This window comes from Phaenicophaeus curvirostris, chromosome 2, assembly GCF_032191515.1.
Source record: "Phaenicophaeus curvirostris isolate KB17595 chromosome 2, BPBGC_Pcur_1.0, whole genome shotgun sequence".
NCBI classification, from domain to species: domain Eukaryota; kingdom Metazoa; phylum Chordata; class Aves; order Cuculiformes; family Cuculidae; genus Phaenicophaeus; species Phaenicophaeus curvirostris.
This window is the reverse complement of record NC_091393.1, coordinates 22,630,412-22,647,190: the sequence shown is the minus strand read 5'-3', so window position 1 is coordinate 22,647,190 and position 16,779 is coordinate 22,630,412. Positions and strand designations below refer to the sequence as shown.

The 16,779-nt window shown below is 39.8% G+C and overlaps 1 protein-coding gene across 1 annotated transcript in view; it reads left to right on the top strand.

The window, feature by feature from the left end:
* The window catches only part of AGPAT5 (1-acylglycerol-3-phosphate O-acyltransferase 5), a 61,970-nt gene that overhangs the window by 12,573 nt on the left and 32,618 nt on the right, over positions 1–16,779 (top strand). The window contains exons 2-4 of the mRNA XM_069851494.1: positions 7,971–8,040; positions 8,248–8,363; positions 14,221–14,310. Coding sequence (XP_069707595.1) covers positions 7,971–8,040; positions 8,248–8,363; positions 14,221–14,310 — 276 coding nt within the window. The remainder of the gene's footprint in view (positions 1–7,970; positions 8,041–8,247; positions 8,364–14,220; positions 14,311–16,779) is intronic.

Here is a 16,779-nt window from a genome sequence, read left to right as displayed (position 1 = left end):
TCCCTGGAGGGGTTTAAGGCATGGGTGGACGAGGTGCTGAGGGACATGGTTTAGTGTTTGATAGGAATGGTTGGACTCGATGATCCGGTGGGTCTCTTCCAACCTGGTTATTCTGTGATTCTATGAAATAACTGTGTGTGCCTAAAGCAAAATTCTCAAGCCGTGTATATCCTTGATCAGTATCCAGACGCAAGGCTTCTGATCTACAGAGTCCTGAAAAATGATGTTTAACATATGCTGGCAAGTCTGGGGACCTCAAAAATTGTTTTACCTCTTTTTTTTTTTCTTTTTAAACAAACAAAACCAAAATGGAATGAATTATGGTACCTCTTGTTAACTTAACAATTTAGAGCACAAGCTCACCTTGCAGGATGCATCAGTGCAGTTCTCTCTACATATGCATATAGAATCATAGAATAACCAGGTTGGAAGGGACCTTGAAGATCATCCATTTCCAATCCCGTTGCCATGGGCAGGGACACCTCCCACTAGATCAGGCTGCTCAAACCCCATCCAACCTGGCCTTGGACACCTCCAGGGATGGGGCAGCCACAGCTTCCCTGGGCAACCTGTGCCAGTGTCTCACCACCCTCATCGTGAAGAACTTATTCCTTATGTCTAGTCTAAATCTGCCCCTCTCCAGTTTATACCTGTTGCCCCTCGTCCTATCCCTACAAACCTTTGTAAACAGTCTCCCCATTGCTTCTCTGAAAAAGATGATGTAGCAGGTTTTTTTCAGAAGAGCCAAACCCTGTAAATATACTTTGTAACAGCAGTGAGCAGTGGGTTAGGGCAGGATAGGATTTAAGATCTACATCTGCTTTCTGTGGGATGGATTCCGTCAGTTCAAGGCTAACAGGCTCATTGTCACAAGTTTTGTGAATCCCCGTCTCCAGTCACTGTCCCGCAGGTGCCGAGAGCTCCTGCTTCTGATTGTGCCGTGGGCAACCACTGGAGTGCTTTTGTTGAATCTAGTCTGGGGCTGTTGTTTAAATAATCATAAACTACCAGAAATTGCCCCAGCATACTTGGCATTGTGGCAACTTCTTTTCCCTGAAGTGAGCCTTTTGCTCAGATCGGATATTCTAGGTGTTACGGATGTTTCCCAGAACTTCTTTGCTCTACCACACGTCCTTTCTGTAAACAATAATCACCCTCTCAATGGGAAATTGCGCAACTATACGCATCGCTATCTAGGTGATGTTAGACCGGTGGTTTGTGATGTTCTCCCTTAAATGGCCATCTGAGGCTTTGGGAAGGGCTGTAGGGAAAGGTGCATAATGCTTCTGTAGGATTAAGTCCCTCACATCTCAGTCCTCTGCAGCATCCTTGAAAGTTGCAGGCAGGTGGGCATCGAAAGCAAAACTAGTCCAGTTAAACACATGATACTGCTCATCTGTTGGCAAGTGTCTTATTCCTTTTACAGGATTGTGGCAGGGTTATGGGCTTTTGTAGAAGTATAGTTCCCCTGTTAAGGGTATTAAGAATAATGAGGAGTGTTGGCATCACTTAGCCTGCTAAGATGTTCTCATTATATACTTTTAAGCTAACTTTTCTCTGTATGAAATGTTTGCAGCTTTTGTTCTAAAATAAGTATGGTAGTTATTGCTGTTTATTTGATTTCCTTCAGTAACCTGATGGCAGTGGAGCTATCAAGATTTTTCTTTAGACTGCCTGCCTGCAGTCTAATGTTATTTTTTTATAAAACTCCAGAAAATCAAGCAAATAATTCCTCATAGCCTAAATATTTGCAAGTCTTTTTTATGCTGAAATACAAAAGGTAGTCAAATATGCACAGAATAAAAAACTATAGCTGTATTTCACTGACATAGATATTATAAAGTTCATTATAAATATTAACGTGTTTTCATTAGCTCACAACAAAATAGCATTTGCTTTAAGATTTTGATTCTTTAATTCAGCTGAGGAACTGTGAAGTCTTTACATTCGATGTCAAAGCTGGATGACTTCTATACGTGTAGCGAGTGCCATTGAAGCATAACCACTCATGTTTATAACAGTTTGTCACCTTAAAACTAAAACCTAGTATGAAAGCAAAAATGTACAGACTTCATACCTAACATCAGCTGGTATGATTCAGTCCTGCATAATCCATATACGTTGCTAATATAGTCTCCTTACTGCCATTTTATTTTCTTTTTGAAACTGTATTTTTTTTTAAGTTTCTGTTTTCTCATTCAATCGAATGATTAAAAAAAATAAAATTGTATTGCATATAGGAATCCTCTGGGTGTTCCCCAGAGCTCAGTCTCTTGGTAATGGGTTTCTTCACTGAACTTCAGTAAAATACATAGCTGCAGAATATTTAAGTGAACTCTCTGCTCTGGTAAAGTGGATTGCATTGTGGTTTTATGGTCTGATGCTGAGCCTGAGCAGCAGACTTCAGACTTCTGCAATTATGTATTGAGCAGATAGCCTCTTTAACAAAAGAGGTTATGAGGTGTAGCAATAATGTGACAATTACCTAAAAACTGTATGTGACCTAAAGGTATTTTTTTTAAAAAAAATAACTAAAGGTAAACTTATTTTTTCCCCAAATCTAGAGAAAAACCAACTGAAAACTCGAACATGAAAGTCCTTTCTCCTTCTGTCCTATTCATATTCTTTATGCTGTAGACAAGTGAAGCCCATAGCTGTTAAATGCATGTAAAAGTGCTTCTCTGTCTTCTGTGAAGAAAAGTAAACATTTGGAATTTTTATAGTAGGAAACCTGAGAAATTTGTCAGCACCAGGTAGACGTTCCCCGTTTGTATCCTGACTTGAGACGGCTTCTTGTCAAGGAAGGTAAATAGGTTCCGTGATCTGAGGCACTTTATAGAAGCTTGAAGGACTGGCTGTGCCATCAGGCAGGTTTTTGGACTAAGAGAGAGTTTAAACAATTTTCCATAAGATGCCTGCAGCAGTGCTGCAGAAGTCAGCTTGCAGAGGGTGACGTGTTGACTGCAGAAGCCGTATCTGATAGTTGCTTTTAGTGGTTTGTTGATGCAAACTCCACCCTTTCACCACAAAATTATATCCAGACTTTTTAATAAACAGATGAGAAATGCAGCCTAGGATACCATTTATTTTAATAAGCACTCATGTGGTAGTAGTGCCCAGCTAACAAAGACACTCTGGCCCCAAAGAGCATGCAATACCGGTTATGAAAGTAGTCAGGAAGCAATAGCAGAATGGAGATAAGTACATGTTGTGAGGATGGCACAGCTGAGTATATGAAGTCTGTATGCTTTTTAAGTGAAATGCTGGTGTATTGAATGTTCTATTTCTCCTCTCTTCCTCCAGGAGAGGGAAGTAAAGTTGTTCTGCTATTATCTGACTGCTTTTATCCTTATTTCCAGTTGCTATTGCCTGTGCTGGACGGCGATGTTTTTGCTTGAGCGGTGCACTCTACTTTCTCTGCAAAGCACTCCAGTGCACATCAGTTTTGTTGAAGTAACAGCAAAGAAGGGAACATTATTCTGCTATTTACATCTGGCTTCTTTGTATAGTGAAGTGAGGAGGGTTACGAAGTCTGAAGAACCAAGAATGAGTGTGCTGGGACATGTGATACGATGTCAGATGAGATAGCCCAAGTTTTTACCACAAAATAGCCAACTGTGTTGCCTTTACTGCCCCTGAAGCAGAAGTGCCAGATTTGCTTGCAAGTCAGCTCCTGAGCTGCTCCCATCTTCAGCCTCGTCCTGTTGTCATATTAAGGTGATATCTTTGCAAGGAGTTTAATGTGGTCACCAGCTAATCTGAAAGCAGGTTTTCTGATAGTGTCATTACCTCTTGAGTTACTTCTGCCGTGCCCCTGTTTACTGAGCTGATGTGGCTAGGATGTGATTAACATCTCTTTAATTTTCTTTGGTATGTGCAGGTTTCGTAAGCAAGAAATAAAACCTTAAATTGAGTGTGCAGCTTGTTGCAGTGAAACCCTATGCAAACTGTGAGTTACTCAGGAGTGGCTGCCATGCAGGGCTGTTTTACATAGCTACGTGACCTACCACATTAGCACAGCCATAGTTGAATATGTTGCGCTGGAAGAAGTAGAGGTTGCTAGGAAAGCTGAAACCAGTGTCACTGGATCACCCAGGAGCTCCCATTTGCATGCCTAGGTCACCCTGTCACTGAATAACTAAATTCTCCCATCAGGAGAACGTGTTGTAACCCCACACTAGTGAATCAGAGTCTCTTCTGGCCTTGACACTGAGTTGTGTGTTGAGCTTTGCTTAGTGTGTGACCAGCTCAGTGTACGGCATCCAGGGAAGCTGGGTACCAGTGTTCCCACACAAGGGAATCTGTTAGCATCCAGTTCCTTTATTTGAGACCTCACTGAATTGAGTTAGACAGCACTGCTGTGTAAACAGACATGGAAGACCCATATTCATGGTAACAGTATTATCCATTATTGTGAATTGGGCTGTGAAACAACCAAAACATGGCTAAAAGGACACATTTCAATGTTCTGTACCCAAGTCATGTTTGCAATGTTAAGACTGTACATCTGCACTTTAAATATCTTCCCTCAAATCTCTGCTTGCTTTCTCTTGCTATGTTGTTCTTCCTTTTTTTAATAAGAAAAAAAAAGTTAAAGAAAATAACTTTGCTTGACTTCTTTGTGCCTTTTTTTTTTTAATAAAGCAGCACTTGCTGAAGTGGGTTCCTCACGTGCTTCGTTGTGTCAGATAGAACAAGCCCCTCTGATGCTCTGCAGACCCCAGGAACAGCACAGTTCCTCGGAGGAGGACTAGGAGTCTCTTAGCTAGTCTGATCTCTTCAGGCTCCTCCAGAAGGGGTGCTGGCACAACCTGGCACTGCGGACGCTTGTTTCTGCCTTGCTATCCCTGGTAAATGACTGAAGTACTTGCTTTCGTTGTGGTCCCCACACCTCTTCTGCACCAACAAACTGAGAAAGAGGAGAGAGACTGCACAGCCTCTGCAGCATGAAATCCTGCGAAGTTTGCAGCAAAAACCAACAGGCAGGCAGGTTTTGTGGAGACAGTGAAGAATAATGCTGTATCTTTTCGTTCTGCAGCTGTAACATGCACTTGGTGCTCTGGTTCACCTAAAAGCATTGAATTCCCAGAAATTGCAGACTTGTCCTGAGGAGACTCTTCCCCTGCCTATGCACAGGCAGGTGAATTCTTCAGACATCATCTTAAAGGGGAAAAGACAACGTTTCTGCAGGATTCAAAGCTCTTTGCTGTTAGCTCTCTGTTGTGGGAGGGCTATGATAATTTCCAGAAACACAACCATAAAGCAAAAATGCTTCATTTTCTGGAAAGCTGTGCAGCAGAGTAGGTGTCTCCTGTGGAATCCGAAGAATCCTCTAGAGAATGCAGGTTGGAATTTGCCATTCCTACCTGGTTGTTGCAGCAGCTGAGTCTTAAGTTTGTACCTCTCAGTTCCTGGCCATGAATGTCTAATATGTGACTAGCTGTTTGCTGGCCATTCATGGACTATATAAGCCTTTTCTTGAGATTACTGAAACGGGCAGTGCTGAAGTGAATGATGCTGCAGTTAAAGCTGTTGCATCCTCTTAGGCTGAGCCATCTAAGCAAACAAAATTGAGTTTCCAGACTTTCCCTCTTGTTCCTTTGCTTTGAAATAAAATATCCAGGGGGGTTGTGTTTAATGAGAATTAATTATAAATAGGAAAAGATAGGGTTTTTTATTATTTTACTTTTTAGTCCTGTGTAATGGTATGGATGTGTGTTTTATCATAACTAAAGATTTTTGGTCCATTAGATGTAAACACATCTAACTGTTACGGTAAGAAGTAATGTGTGCAGAAATTGCTTACAGTAACAATGAGTGGGTGTTCCACTGGGATTTGAAAATGAACTAGATCCAATCTTGTTGAAATAAAAAAGTAATACAGATTAGCTGTTATATTTGGCAGACACGATCATATGTGGTTTTCCTAGGGAATGATCATTTGTATTTGTTTTTACTCATGCAATAGTCATAAGTGAATGCTTTGAATTGTGGGTCACATTATGCTGATAATTTGACCTTGTACAGTAAAGTGGAAATTTTTACAAGTTGAAGTTATGAATTTTATGTTTTGAACCCTTCTTCTTGTGTGGGGCAGCTCTTGCAGTGTCAAGGGCAAATTTTGTTTTCCTTGTGTTCTCATTTTCTTATTCTAAAAAAGCACAGATAGTGTTCAGGACGTTCTGGTTTAGTGATTCATTGTATTGGACTTTTCCTCTGAAAGAGTCTTTGCCAGAGACTGCACAGTGGAGTCGTAACTTGAAATTAAAGAAAACAGTATTTATGGACCTAGAACGTAACACTGCTGGAGAAGCCTATGCTTGAAAAGTGAAGTTTTTACTCCATAAATGAGAGTAAGAAGATAGGTTTTTCTATTCCAGTGGAATTTTTGCACCTTAGCTTTAGAGTGAGACCCTCTGACTGCTACATTGCACTAAATAGTGTGTGGTACCTAGAGTGTCAGCAGGAAGGTTGTAAATTCTCCTGGAACCTTAAGGAGAAAGTTATTGCTCCAGCAAAGTCTTGTTTTAGTTTCTTGGGTAACGTTGAGAATACACTTGTCAACTGACATTTTGTAAATAACAATCGGTTAATATTTATCACACATTTGTCTTTTTTTGGAAAAAAATAATTCAAAATAGTAATATTTACTGTATGCTGGATGATGTCTTGTTCATATATTTACTGTTTGCCAGTATCTGGTTTCTTGCCTTGAAAATGAAACTTCATCAACAGTGCTGTTGCGTTTTCAAAGAAGAAGCATGAATTTAAAACATACATCTTTATCTAGGGGTTTTGCATAACGTTACAACAAAAGGTATTACCCACCCAGCATCACAGGTTAACTGGGAGCTGGGCAGATTTTCCAGAAGGTGCTCATGGGAATCTTTTGTAAGGATCAATAAGAGACTTGGTATGCTAAATAATATTAAGTGGGATCCGAGTAGTAGATCTTGATAAAATTCCCAGATGGTCAGACTACGGAAGTGTGATAATAAGTGTGTAAACCTCCCAAATATCACTTTGGGTTTTGGTGAATGGAGTCAGTTTGAAAAAGAGTGTTTAATGCAGCCAACTTGTAGAAACAAAGAGTACAGCCTTTGGTCCTGGCAGAGCAAGGTGGGGATGGTACCTTGAATGTACTGGATGGAAAAACTAAGCTTCATTGGATAATGAAAATATTTATTAAAGATAATTAAATGGTTGCATGGAATCTTCAATTCAGAAGCGAAACAGTTTAATTAGTTTCTCATTTTATATTTGATGTAAAATTAGTTGAATTAATTGATTTTTTAAAGTGTCTTGGATTACTGCTTCAGCATCTTGCTGTAGTCATGTCGCGGGGGGTTGTTTCACTAGAAGGCAGTTACCTTTCAGGGGCAGGAAACTACAAGGTTAAAGAGCGTCTTTAATTTGAGGGATTAAAAACCATAACGTAACCTGCTGGCTGAAAGCAGAAGACCAATTTAAAGACACCCCTCAACCTCATGCTTTCATGTTTGTTTTTGATGGTTAATATCATGGCAGAGGGTTGAGAGGGTTTTTGATCTACTGCAGGAAATCTTCAACATTTTAGCTTGAATGACAGCAAATGTCTGGATGAAGCGTGCCATATCCATTAGATGTGTAAAGCTGAATGGTCATTTTGTATGTGTCTATGATTCCTCTTTGTCTTTAATTATATTAATGTAGGGATCTTGTGGATGGAGGTCAGCTTCCATGGATCCAGTTCTCATACTGAGGCAGAAGAACAGAACAGCTTTCTTAAGCCCTTATGAATTAATATTCATGGCTTTGTTGATAAATCAGTTGTATGTGTAGCAATGATGGGGTCTTTTTCTGTCAACGGTGCTAACTTTCTGGCAGTTTTCCTAGTAAATAGCTAATTATTGCGTTGGATCTCATCACTGCCTAATGCAATTAAAATATATAATGAAGTAACACTACATTTCTTTTTATGTTTTTTTTAGGTAATAATCTATGGGGATTTGCCAAAAGATAAAGAAAATGTAATATATTTATCAAATCATCAGTGTACAGGTTTGTATTTTTTCTCTTAGCACTTCTATAGATTTAAAAGATCTGTTTGTCTGTTTATTGTGCCCATTTCCAGCCTTGCCCTAACAAGCAAGACCTTACAATTCTGTAACCCTTAATGATGTTAGTATGTACAACATGCGCTTTTTGTTTTACCAGTGGCAATTAAAAACTAATTTAACTAAACATTTTGGGGTTTTGTCTTTGCAGTTGACTGGATTATTGCAGACATGCTGGCAATTAGGCAGAATGCTCTTGGGCACGTCCGGTATGTCTTGAAAGATGGGTTAAAGTGGCTTCCACTGTACGGGTGGTATTTCTCACAGGTAAGCCTGTTCACTTTTTTTCTTGCTATTTGTGGGCTGTATGTAAGATGTACTTTCCTTCTATTTATCATATGTGTGGGGAGGATATAGTTCTGAGCTGGCACTTGTTCATTTGAACATGAAAATAGCTGGTGTTACTCAGTTTAGTTAGATGTGTACCTTAGTTATTAAAGAATCATGGGGTTTTATGCTTCAAATTGGAACTAAATTGACATTACTGTGGCATACTTACTTATTTTTCAATTGTTTGGTTTTAGCACAATATTAAAGAGGAAAATTGGACCATAGTATAAAGTAGAGGAAAAGCAAATCCCGGCCTCCATGAAAGCGTTGATGGTTTTGCTTTGGATTTCAGTTAAGCAAAAACCTCAACATAAGAGTATGCTTGTTACTGCATTTTACTTTCTCCTCTTCCTGCATAATATTCCCCTCATTTCTTTTAGTTTGAGAGCTCAACCTAATGTTACTCAAAATTAGACAGTTAACTAAGAAACAGCGAGCCATGGTCACTGCACAGCCAGCATTACTGAGTGGATACAATCTTTACTCTACAGTGGTGAAGAAGAGCATAGATGGCTTTACCTCCCTAAAATCCTCTCTGAATTTGTTATGTCTGTTCTTTGCTTTTTCCAAAAGCAGGACTGTTTCTATATACAAAGGAAATAAAATGTAGAGGGGGTTATTTTTGTAAGTATTAGTATGTCTTGGTAGGTGATCAGAAATAGCATCACAGTATTTATCTCAGGATTTAGTTGGGTCCTTAGTTGTTAGAACAGAGAAGGATTAAGTTTTGGGCAACTTCCGAAGTGCCTGTTCAATAAGATTTTTTTCCTTTAGCTTCTGTCTTCGATCTTTAACCGTTCCCTGAACATTAATCCGCTTTCTGTCCCCAACCCAACTCCCCTGTCACTCAGGTAAAGAAAAGCAAAAAGCACTTAGAAAAATACTTCTAGCAGAATTAAGCAGTTTGGTTGATTGTATTGACCAAGAAGGTCCAAGAGGATGAGGAATACTGAGCAAAATACTATGCTGGGTGGGATTTGTATTATATATTAGTTTGTAAAGAAATATATGAAAAGTAGGTAACTACAGACGTATGTACAAATAGAAGGCTTTCTTCACTCTTTCATCCTTGGCTTGCATGTTCCTTTCTGTCGCACAGTTTGCAGTCTTGCATCTATAAATCAAGTCAGATCAGCTGATTGCTAGAACCAGCAAAAGGTGGAAACTTTTGAGTATACAGTCATGGGTGGCAAGAAGGGAAGAGGCAGAATGGCCTCTGTCATTGACGCTAGAACTTTGCCTCCAAGAAGGTAATTTGGAATGAGTTGAGAGAGCATTGGGCAAGGGGACATACAAATCCATCGTCTGCTTAATTAATATGCTGAAGAATGGGAACTGCTTTAAACAGTGGTCTTTCCCGGCGATTAGATGTTGCCTTCTAGGTCGGGTGCAGGTTCCTAATTTCGACAGAAGTTCAGTGTCCTGGATCATGACACATAAGATGCTATGGTGTGAACCGTCTCACCATTTTATCTTAAACCACAGGTACTGGTTGAGGTTCCTACTGTCTGTTCAGTGTGTAAGAGGTTATAGTGTCCCCTGAGATCCAGGTTCTGTTTTCAGCTTGATGGTTGAAAATGTTATCTTCTGGATGAGTGCCTTAGACAGTGAGTAGGCTACAGATCTAGGCTGGAGCATGGCTGGGTGCCACCTTTTCTTCTAAAATCTCTGTGTTTAGAAAGGATTGTGCTGCAGAGAAAATAAGAAAACTGATCAGAGGGAGAAAACTGGTCCAGGGGAGGCTACAAAGATGATCTGGGGGCTGGAGCACCTCCCATACAAGGTCAGGCTAAGAGAGTTGGGCTTGTATAGCCTGGAGCCTACAGGAAAGCTGGAGAGGGACTATTCATAAAGGCTTGTGGTGATAGGACAAGGAGGAACATGTATAAACTGGAGAAGGGCAGATTGAGAATAGACATTAGGAAGAATTTCTTAACCATGAGAGTGGTGAGACACTGGCACAGGTTGCCCAAGGCAGTTTTGGCTGCCCCATCCCTGGAGGTGTTCAAGGCCAAGTTGGATGGGACCTTGGGCAGCCTGATCCAGTGAGATGTCCCTGCCCATGGCAGGGGTGTTGGAACTAGATGATCTTTGAGGCCCCTTCCAACCCAAACTATTCTATGATCACAGTTTCTTTCTATTGGAAGATTTGCTGTCCCAGTCCCCTAAACAAGTACAGACTGTTAGACCCTGTCATACCTCACAGAGGTTATTGACTGGAAGGAAACGGACTTCTCGATTCAGGCTTGTCCCCACTAGTAGCTCCAGTTCTCTACATTTTTCTTCCACTAAACTGACTGATCTGCTGCATGGAAATATTTTGTTCTTTGTTCATGCCTGTAGTCGTTACATTTAAGTCACCCATAATTAAAATACAGGCAGGCTATATTTTCCATCTGCTATCACTAGATGTACAGAAATGATTTTTTTTTCAAGATTTTGGAAAATTACTCTTGCTATTTGGAATATTGGGTGCTCAGTTTCCTGACTGCTGTATTGACTGTTAAAAGAAGGTTCCTGTAGAAATTAATCTGAATGTAACCTACATTTTTAATCAAAGTATATATATTAAACAAAATCTGTTCAGCTTTGTATTCATCAAAACATAAAGCTTCTACAGGATTTAATTGGGGTGATTATATATATATTTATGTTGACATATATATAAAAAAAATAAATTAGTAACACAGATGAAAGGCAGCTTACTAACCGTGGTGATGTGTGTGGGTTTAATGACCGAGACGGGATGCAGGAGGGCTGCAGTGCAAGCTAACAAGTATTTTTATTGTTTTTATCACACCAAACAGTGCAAAAACATAAAACACTTCCTGCCCTTCCTGTTGATGTTCTGTCAGTGATGTCACTTACAGTCCACTAAAAGTTTCCAGAGCCACGTAATTACGCCATGCTCACGGAATTCATATTCCCTACCTCAGGTAAACATCCTGTTTGGAAATAAACGTGGCCTGGATGTCCAGGAGAGTGAAATTCAAGCACAAAGGAAGTATATTTGTAAACATAATCCATTGTTGACTGAGAGAGGGGCTTTTAAAGTACAGCGGAAAAAAATTATAACCTTAAAAACAATACTTCCAGAAACGTGTTTTGAAAAGCGTTCATATATTTGATCTCTTACTGAAAAGGAAATGCAATACAAATTGGGGAATTTGAGCTATATACAACTGCATAACTAGCATTCTTCTTTGGAGGCAGCTATCTAATAGCAAGAAAAGGAAAGAACCACTTAAATTAACCTGTTGTGTTCCAGGTTTGATTTATTAGGTTTGGTTTATAAGGTAGAGCTATTTCTTTTCATAGAACTGGCTTTATTATTTTTGTGTGGATCAGAATTTTTCTTTGCCCTTTCTTTCTCTACCAAAACGCAGTTCGCTCCTACTCATCTTATGCCACCTGGTGAAGCTGGGATGTAATTTTGATAGCTTGGATATCCTAGAGTTTGATTGACTTTTTAATATAGGAAGTATGTCTTTGTCTTTTCTGTTATTCAGCATCAGCTTGTGCAGCCTTTAGGTTGTTACTGAATTTTAGCCAAACATTTAGCTGCTACAGCATCTTGCTTCTCTTTAGCTTTGTAACCCGGCGCCACAGGGAAGCTGATATATATGTTGGGTTTTATGCAGCAAATGGTGATCTTACAGTATGTGATTTCTCTATTCTTACATTATGTGTCTGTATACTGGTATTTACTTGAGAAGTACAAATCCATTTCTGAGCATTAAAAAGTCTGAGGTTGAGACATCAAACCTGCCTGGTGTTGTGGTGTCCCTAAGCAAACTGTCAATAGTAACTTGGTTTCACCAAGTTCACAAATTACACAAGGAAAAGGGGGTTCGGTATTTTCCCAGTTTACTGTGGCTGGTTAGTAATTCGATAAATAAGGGAAGGCTTTGATTCCAGCCCTCTCTCATTTATCAAAGCTTGACCTAGCTGTGCTCACAAGGAATGATGACTTTTTACATGGAAGTCTCGTGCAGCAGATGCATTATTTCTCATGCCAAATAGAGTTTGCCCTTCTCAAAAGCAGGTGTTGTGGTGAGTGTCGCTGTACTTCCCCTTAATGATGTCAGATCTTAAAAAACAGTTTTACATGTGGAGTGTGCAGATAACATGTGATGCTCTGTTTGCTGCACAGCTGATGGAACATTTTTATGCTCATGCCATTATCTATCCGGGACTGGTGAACTCCTAGTGAGATGGTGCTAGTATGATGTTCCTGCCTGCTAAAGGCCAAGCTTGGTGGATTTCTGTTCTTGGTTTTGGTTCCCCAGTAGCTCCAGCAGCACACCTGAGACTTTTAGTTGGCTGTTTCACCTTGGAAGTGAACCACTGACAATGATGTTATGACAGAATATTTCATATGGAGTTAATGTATCGACTTTCTGTTCCTCTTCGCTGCGGCTTTTGAAGAACATAAAAATCATGTCAAATACCACTAGCTAAGCAGCTGCACGGCCATCTCTTCATGCCATGAAAAACAACGGCTGGAAGCACTTTGTATAACCGCTTCTTCTGCCTGCCTCCTTCTAACCCCTGAAACTTTATTTCTGTCCACGCCATGCAAATAAAATAATAGCTTCCCACACACATACTACCACCCCTTTCTTTATAACGTACCGTGTTTTTTCCTGAGATGAGATAGTGAACAAGGTTCCGCTCTTGGTAGTTTTAGTCTTACTGTCACCTTCCTATTAAAAGCATGTAAAACTATAAATGAACAGAAATTACCTGACAAATCCGAATGCCAAGAGCCCAGGTGGGTAGAAAAGGGTATTACCAGGTCAGGGGATCAGTTAGAAAACCAATGAACATAATGTACCTTAAAAACGAAAAAAATCTGCTATTTGGAAGCTATTTTTTTTGTTGTTGTTTCTGAATTCATTGTATCAATAGTTCATTTTGGAGCATGTTTGTTTATATCCTCTTGTAGCTACACTGTAGATAAAACCAAGCAATGGAAGAAGGAAATGAGGCAGATTTTGTAACTTTATAACCTTCTTTCTTTGTGTGTACTTTGCCGTAGTCCTTTTACTGAAGTTTTTGTGATAAATTATGTTATAAAATGAATCTTTCTCAGAAAACGGTCAACATTTTATTATGGTTTTCAGTGAAAATATTTCCATAAAATCCTTTGCCTGCTAAAGATTTTGTGTTACTTATTCAGTTACTATCTCAGTACCTAACTTTTTTATTAAAACTTTGATTCTCTAACAAAATGCATGGAAGTTTTCAAGACCTAGTCTAGTTATTTCTGTGCTACTCATAAATTTTTTATGTAGAGGTAAGATACTTATAATTCCAGTATTCCCATTAGTTGCTGTTTAAAAGCAGGCTCATAAAATTGAAAACATTGACTTGTATATTGTATACGTTGACTGTATACAAGTACTTGTATGTGAATAACTTCAGTTCTGTGATTTTCCGTTGACACACAAGTGAAGCTGCTTGTCAGTATTGTTGGGAATACGTAGATCCCTGGCATTTGTTCCAATGTCATCTTTCCCTTAATTATTTAACACCTGTAAATAAGACACTTCAAGTCTTATACCTGCCTGGTGTTTTTCAGATTTGATCTTTATTTAAACAGATTTTGTGAGCTGAAGCAAATGCAAATGTGAAATTAGTTTCAGGTGCTTTCATCTTAGGTGAAAATGTCTTGTGGACAATTTGCAGCATGAGTCATAAAGGTGACTTGTCATTATCATCGTTTGTTCTTCTTGTTCAGCTATTCTGCATTAAACTACTTAAATATTTAATGCTTTTTTTTCTCTGTTAGCATGGAGGAGTCTATGTAAAAAGAAGTGCCAAATTCAATGAAAAAGAAATGAGAGAGAAGTTGCGGGCCCAGATGAAAGCTGAGACTCCGGTAAGATGATACTTTCCTTCTCATTTCTTTGGCTTTTTTTAAGGGCAAAGGCTTATTGGAGAAATGGGCTCTGCCTGATACTTGCAGACTACAGGAGGTAATGATTGATTTCTTTTCTTTCCATATTTCTGCAGTTAATTTCTGTGATTAGACCGGTACCTCTAATTAAACTCAGGAAAATTTGACTAGTCCTTTATGAATGATACGATCTCATGATTCTGACTGTAGAGGACACAGGGGATCTGGACTCAATCTTAGAACATAAGCTATGGCACCTTCCTTGAGAAACCACTGTTGCTGTTCCCTGTGTTTCAAAAAACAACGTTTTGACTACTGTATGCTTGTCAGAGGCTGGTATTCTTGACTTCTGAAAGTCAAGAACCATTCTTACCAAATCTTAAATGATTGATCATTGGGATAGCTAATTTTAATGGTAATGACATCTTTGAACTGAGTAACTTTGTCTGCTGTGCCTGGAGGAAAAAACCTCGAACTCTTGCTAATTTTCTATTTGAAGAATGATTGTTACTGCCAAGTGACTTTTCTCATGACTCCCTGTATGGTTTGTGACTCAGTGGTTAGAATCACTGTGTTTCACTTCCATTTCTTGCTGTGCATTAAAATGTTTTCTGTCTTTTTGGCTAGACTTAAGAAAACCTACTCAGCAAGCCTTGATATAGAATAGTTACACTTTAATTTTTTTTAAAATTATATGATTAGGACTTGCCACTCCAAATACTAAGTGAAAAACTTCTATAAGCTGAGGCTTGGGTAAAAGGAGTGCATAGATTGTTTTGACCTTCATAGTAGTCTTTTTTTTTCTTTCTTTTTTTGGATATAGTGTGTTTATGTTTGTGCATGTGTCTGTTTAAAAAGTAAACTGCCCTTATGCTTGTTGAAAGGCTTAAATAAGTAAAGCTTCCTTACTTAAGACAGCGCTCAAACTAATTTTTTCTTCAACCAAGGTTGATGTGAATAGGGGTGATTTTTTTTGGTTTAATCAAGATAAGAAAGTGGATCTATTTCCAGGTTTTAGCATATAAATGACAAAGGTCAGAAATATATTATGACAACTAAACTTCTGCTGTCCATTGGCTCATCTAACGATGTCTACATGGAGAAGATGGTCATATTCAGAAGCAGTAATTTGTGCCTGCGTTACCAGGGGGAGGGTCCTGTGATGTGACGAGGTTACGTTGCATCATGTTGTTTTCTGGATGTTACTGGCAAAGATTCTGCGCTATCTGAAATGTTCAGTGTAATGGAATAAGCACAGAAAAGTTACAACATGTGAGAAAAGTATTTGTAGTCACCCCCCTAAGCAATTGCTCCTCCTGCAGAGTGCTGGTTAAGTTTGGTTTAGTTAGTCAGGTAGGGAAGGGAAGAGACAGGTGTGGCTGAGTCGAGATCTGCTGGTTAAACTAAAGAAGAGGGAACTGCAGAGGCAGTGCACGCAGGGACGGGTAACCTGGGACGTGTAGGGATCATGTCAGGAAGGTCAAGGTGCAGCTGGAGCTGAACTTGGCAAGGGAAGTAAAAACCAACAAGAAGGTCTTCTACAGGTACATCAGCCAAAAGAGGAAGGTGAAAGAGAATCTACCCCTACTGGTGGTTGGGAATGGTGACCTCATATCAACAGATGAGGAGAAGGCTGGGGTAGTTCACAACTTTTTTGCCTCAACCTTCACTGATAACTGCTCTCCTCACCCTTCCTGGGTCATGGGACAGCAAGATGGTGACCAGGGGGATAAACCCCTTCCCACTATAGAGGAGGATCAGATTCATAATCACCTGAGGTAACTGAACATATATATATATATATGTATGCATCCCAGAGTCCTGAGGGAATTGGCTGCTGTGGTTGCCAATCCACTCTCCAAGATATCTGAAAAGTCATGACAATCAAGAGAAGTCCCTGGTGACTGGAAGAAGGGTAATGTTGTGCCCATTTTTAAAAAAGGTAGAAAAGACGACCCTGAGAACTACCGACCTGCCAGCCTCACCTCTGTGCCTGGGAAGATCGTGGAACAGATCCTCCTAGAAGCTCTGCTAAAGCACATGGAGGACAGGGAGGTGATTATTGACAGCCAGCACGGCTTCACCAGGGGCAAGTCCTGTATGACCAACTTAGTGGCTTTCTGTGATGGGGAAACTGCAGCAGCAGACACGGGTAAACCAAGGGATGTGATCTATCTGGAATTCTGTAAAGCCTCTGACACGGTCCCAAACAACATCCTTCTCTCTGAATGGGAGAGATATGGATTTGATGGGTGGACAGTGCAGTGGGTAAGAAACTGGTTGGATGGTGGTATTCAGAGAGTAGTGGTCAATGGCTCAAAGTCCAGATGGAGATCCGTGACAAGTGGTGTCCCTCAGGGATCTGTACTAGGACCAGTGCTGTTTAATAGCTTCATCGATGATATTGACAGTGACATCGAGTGCACCCTCAGCAAGTTTGCAGATGACACC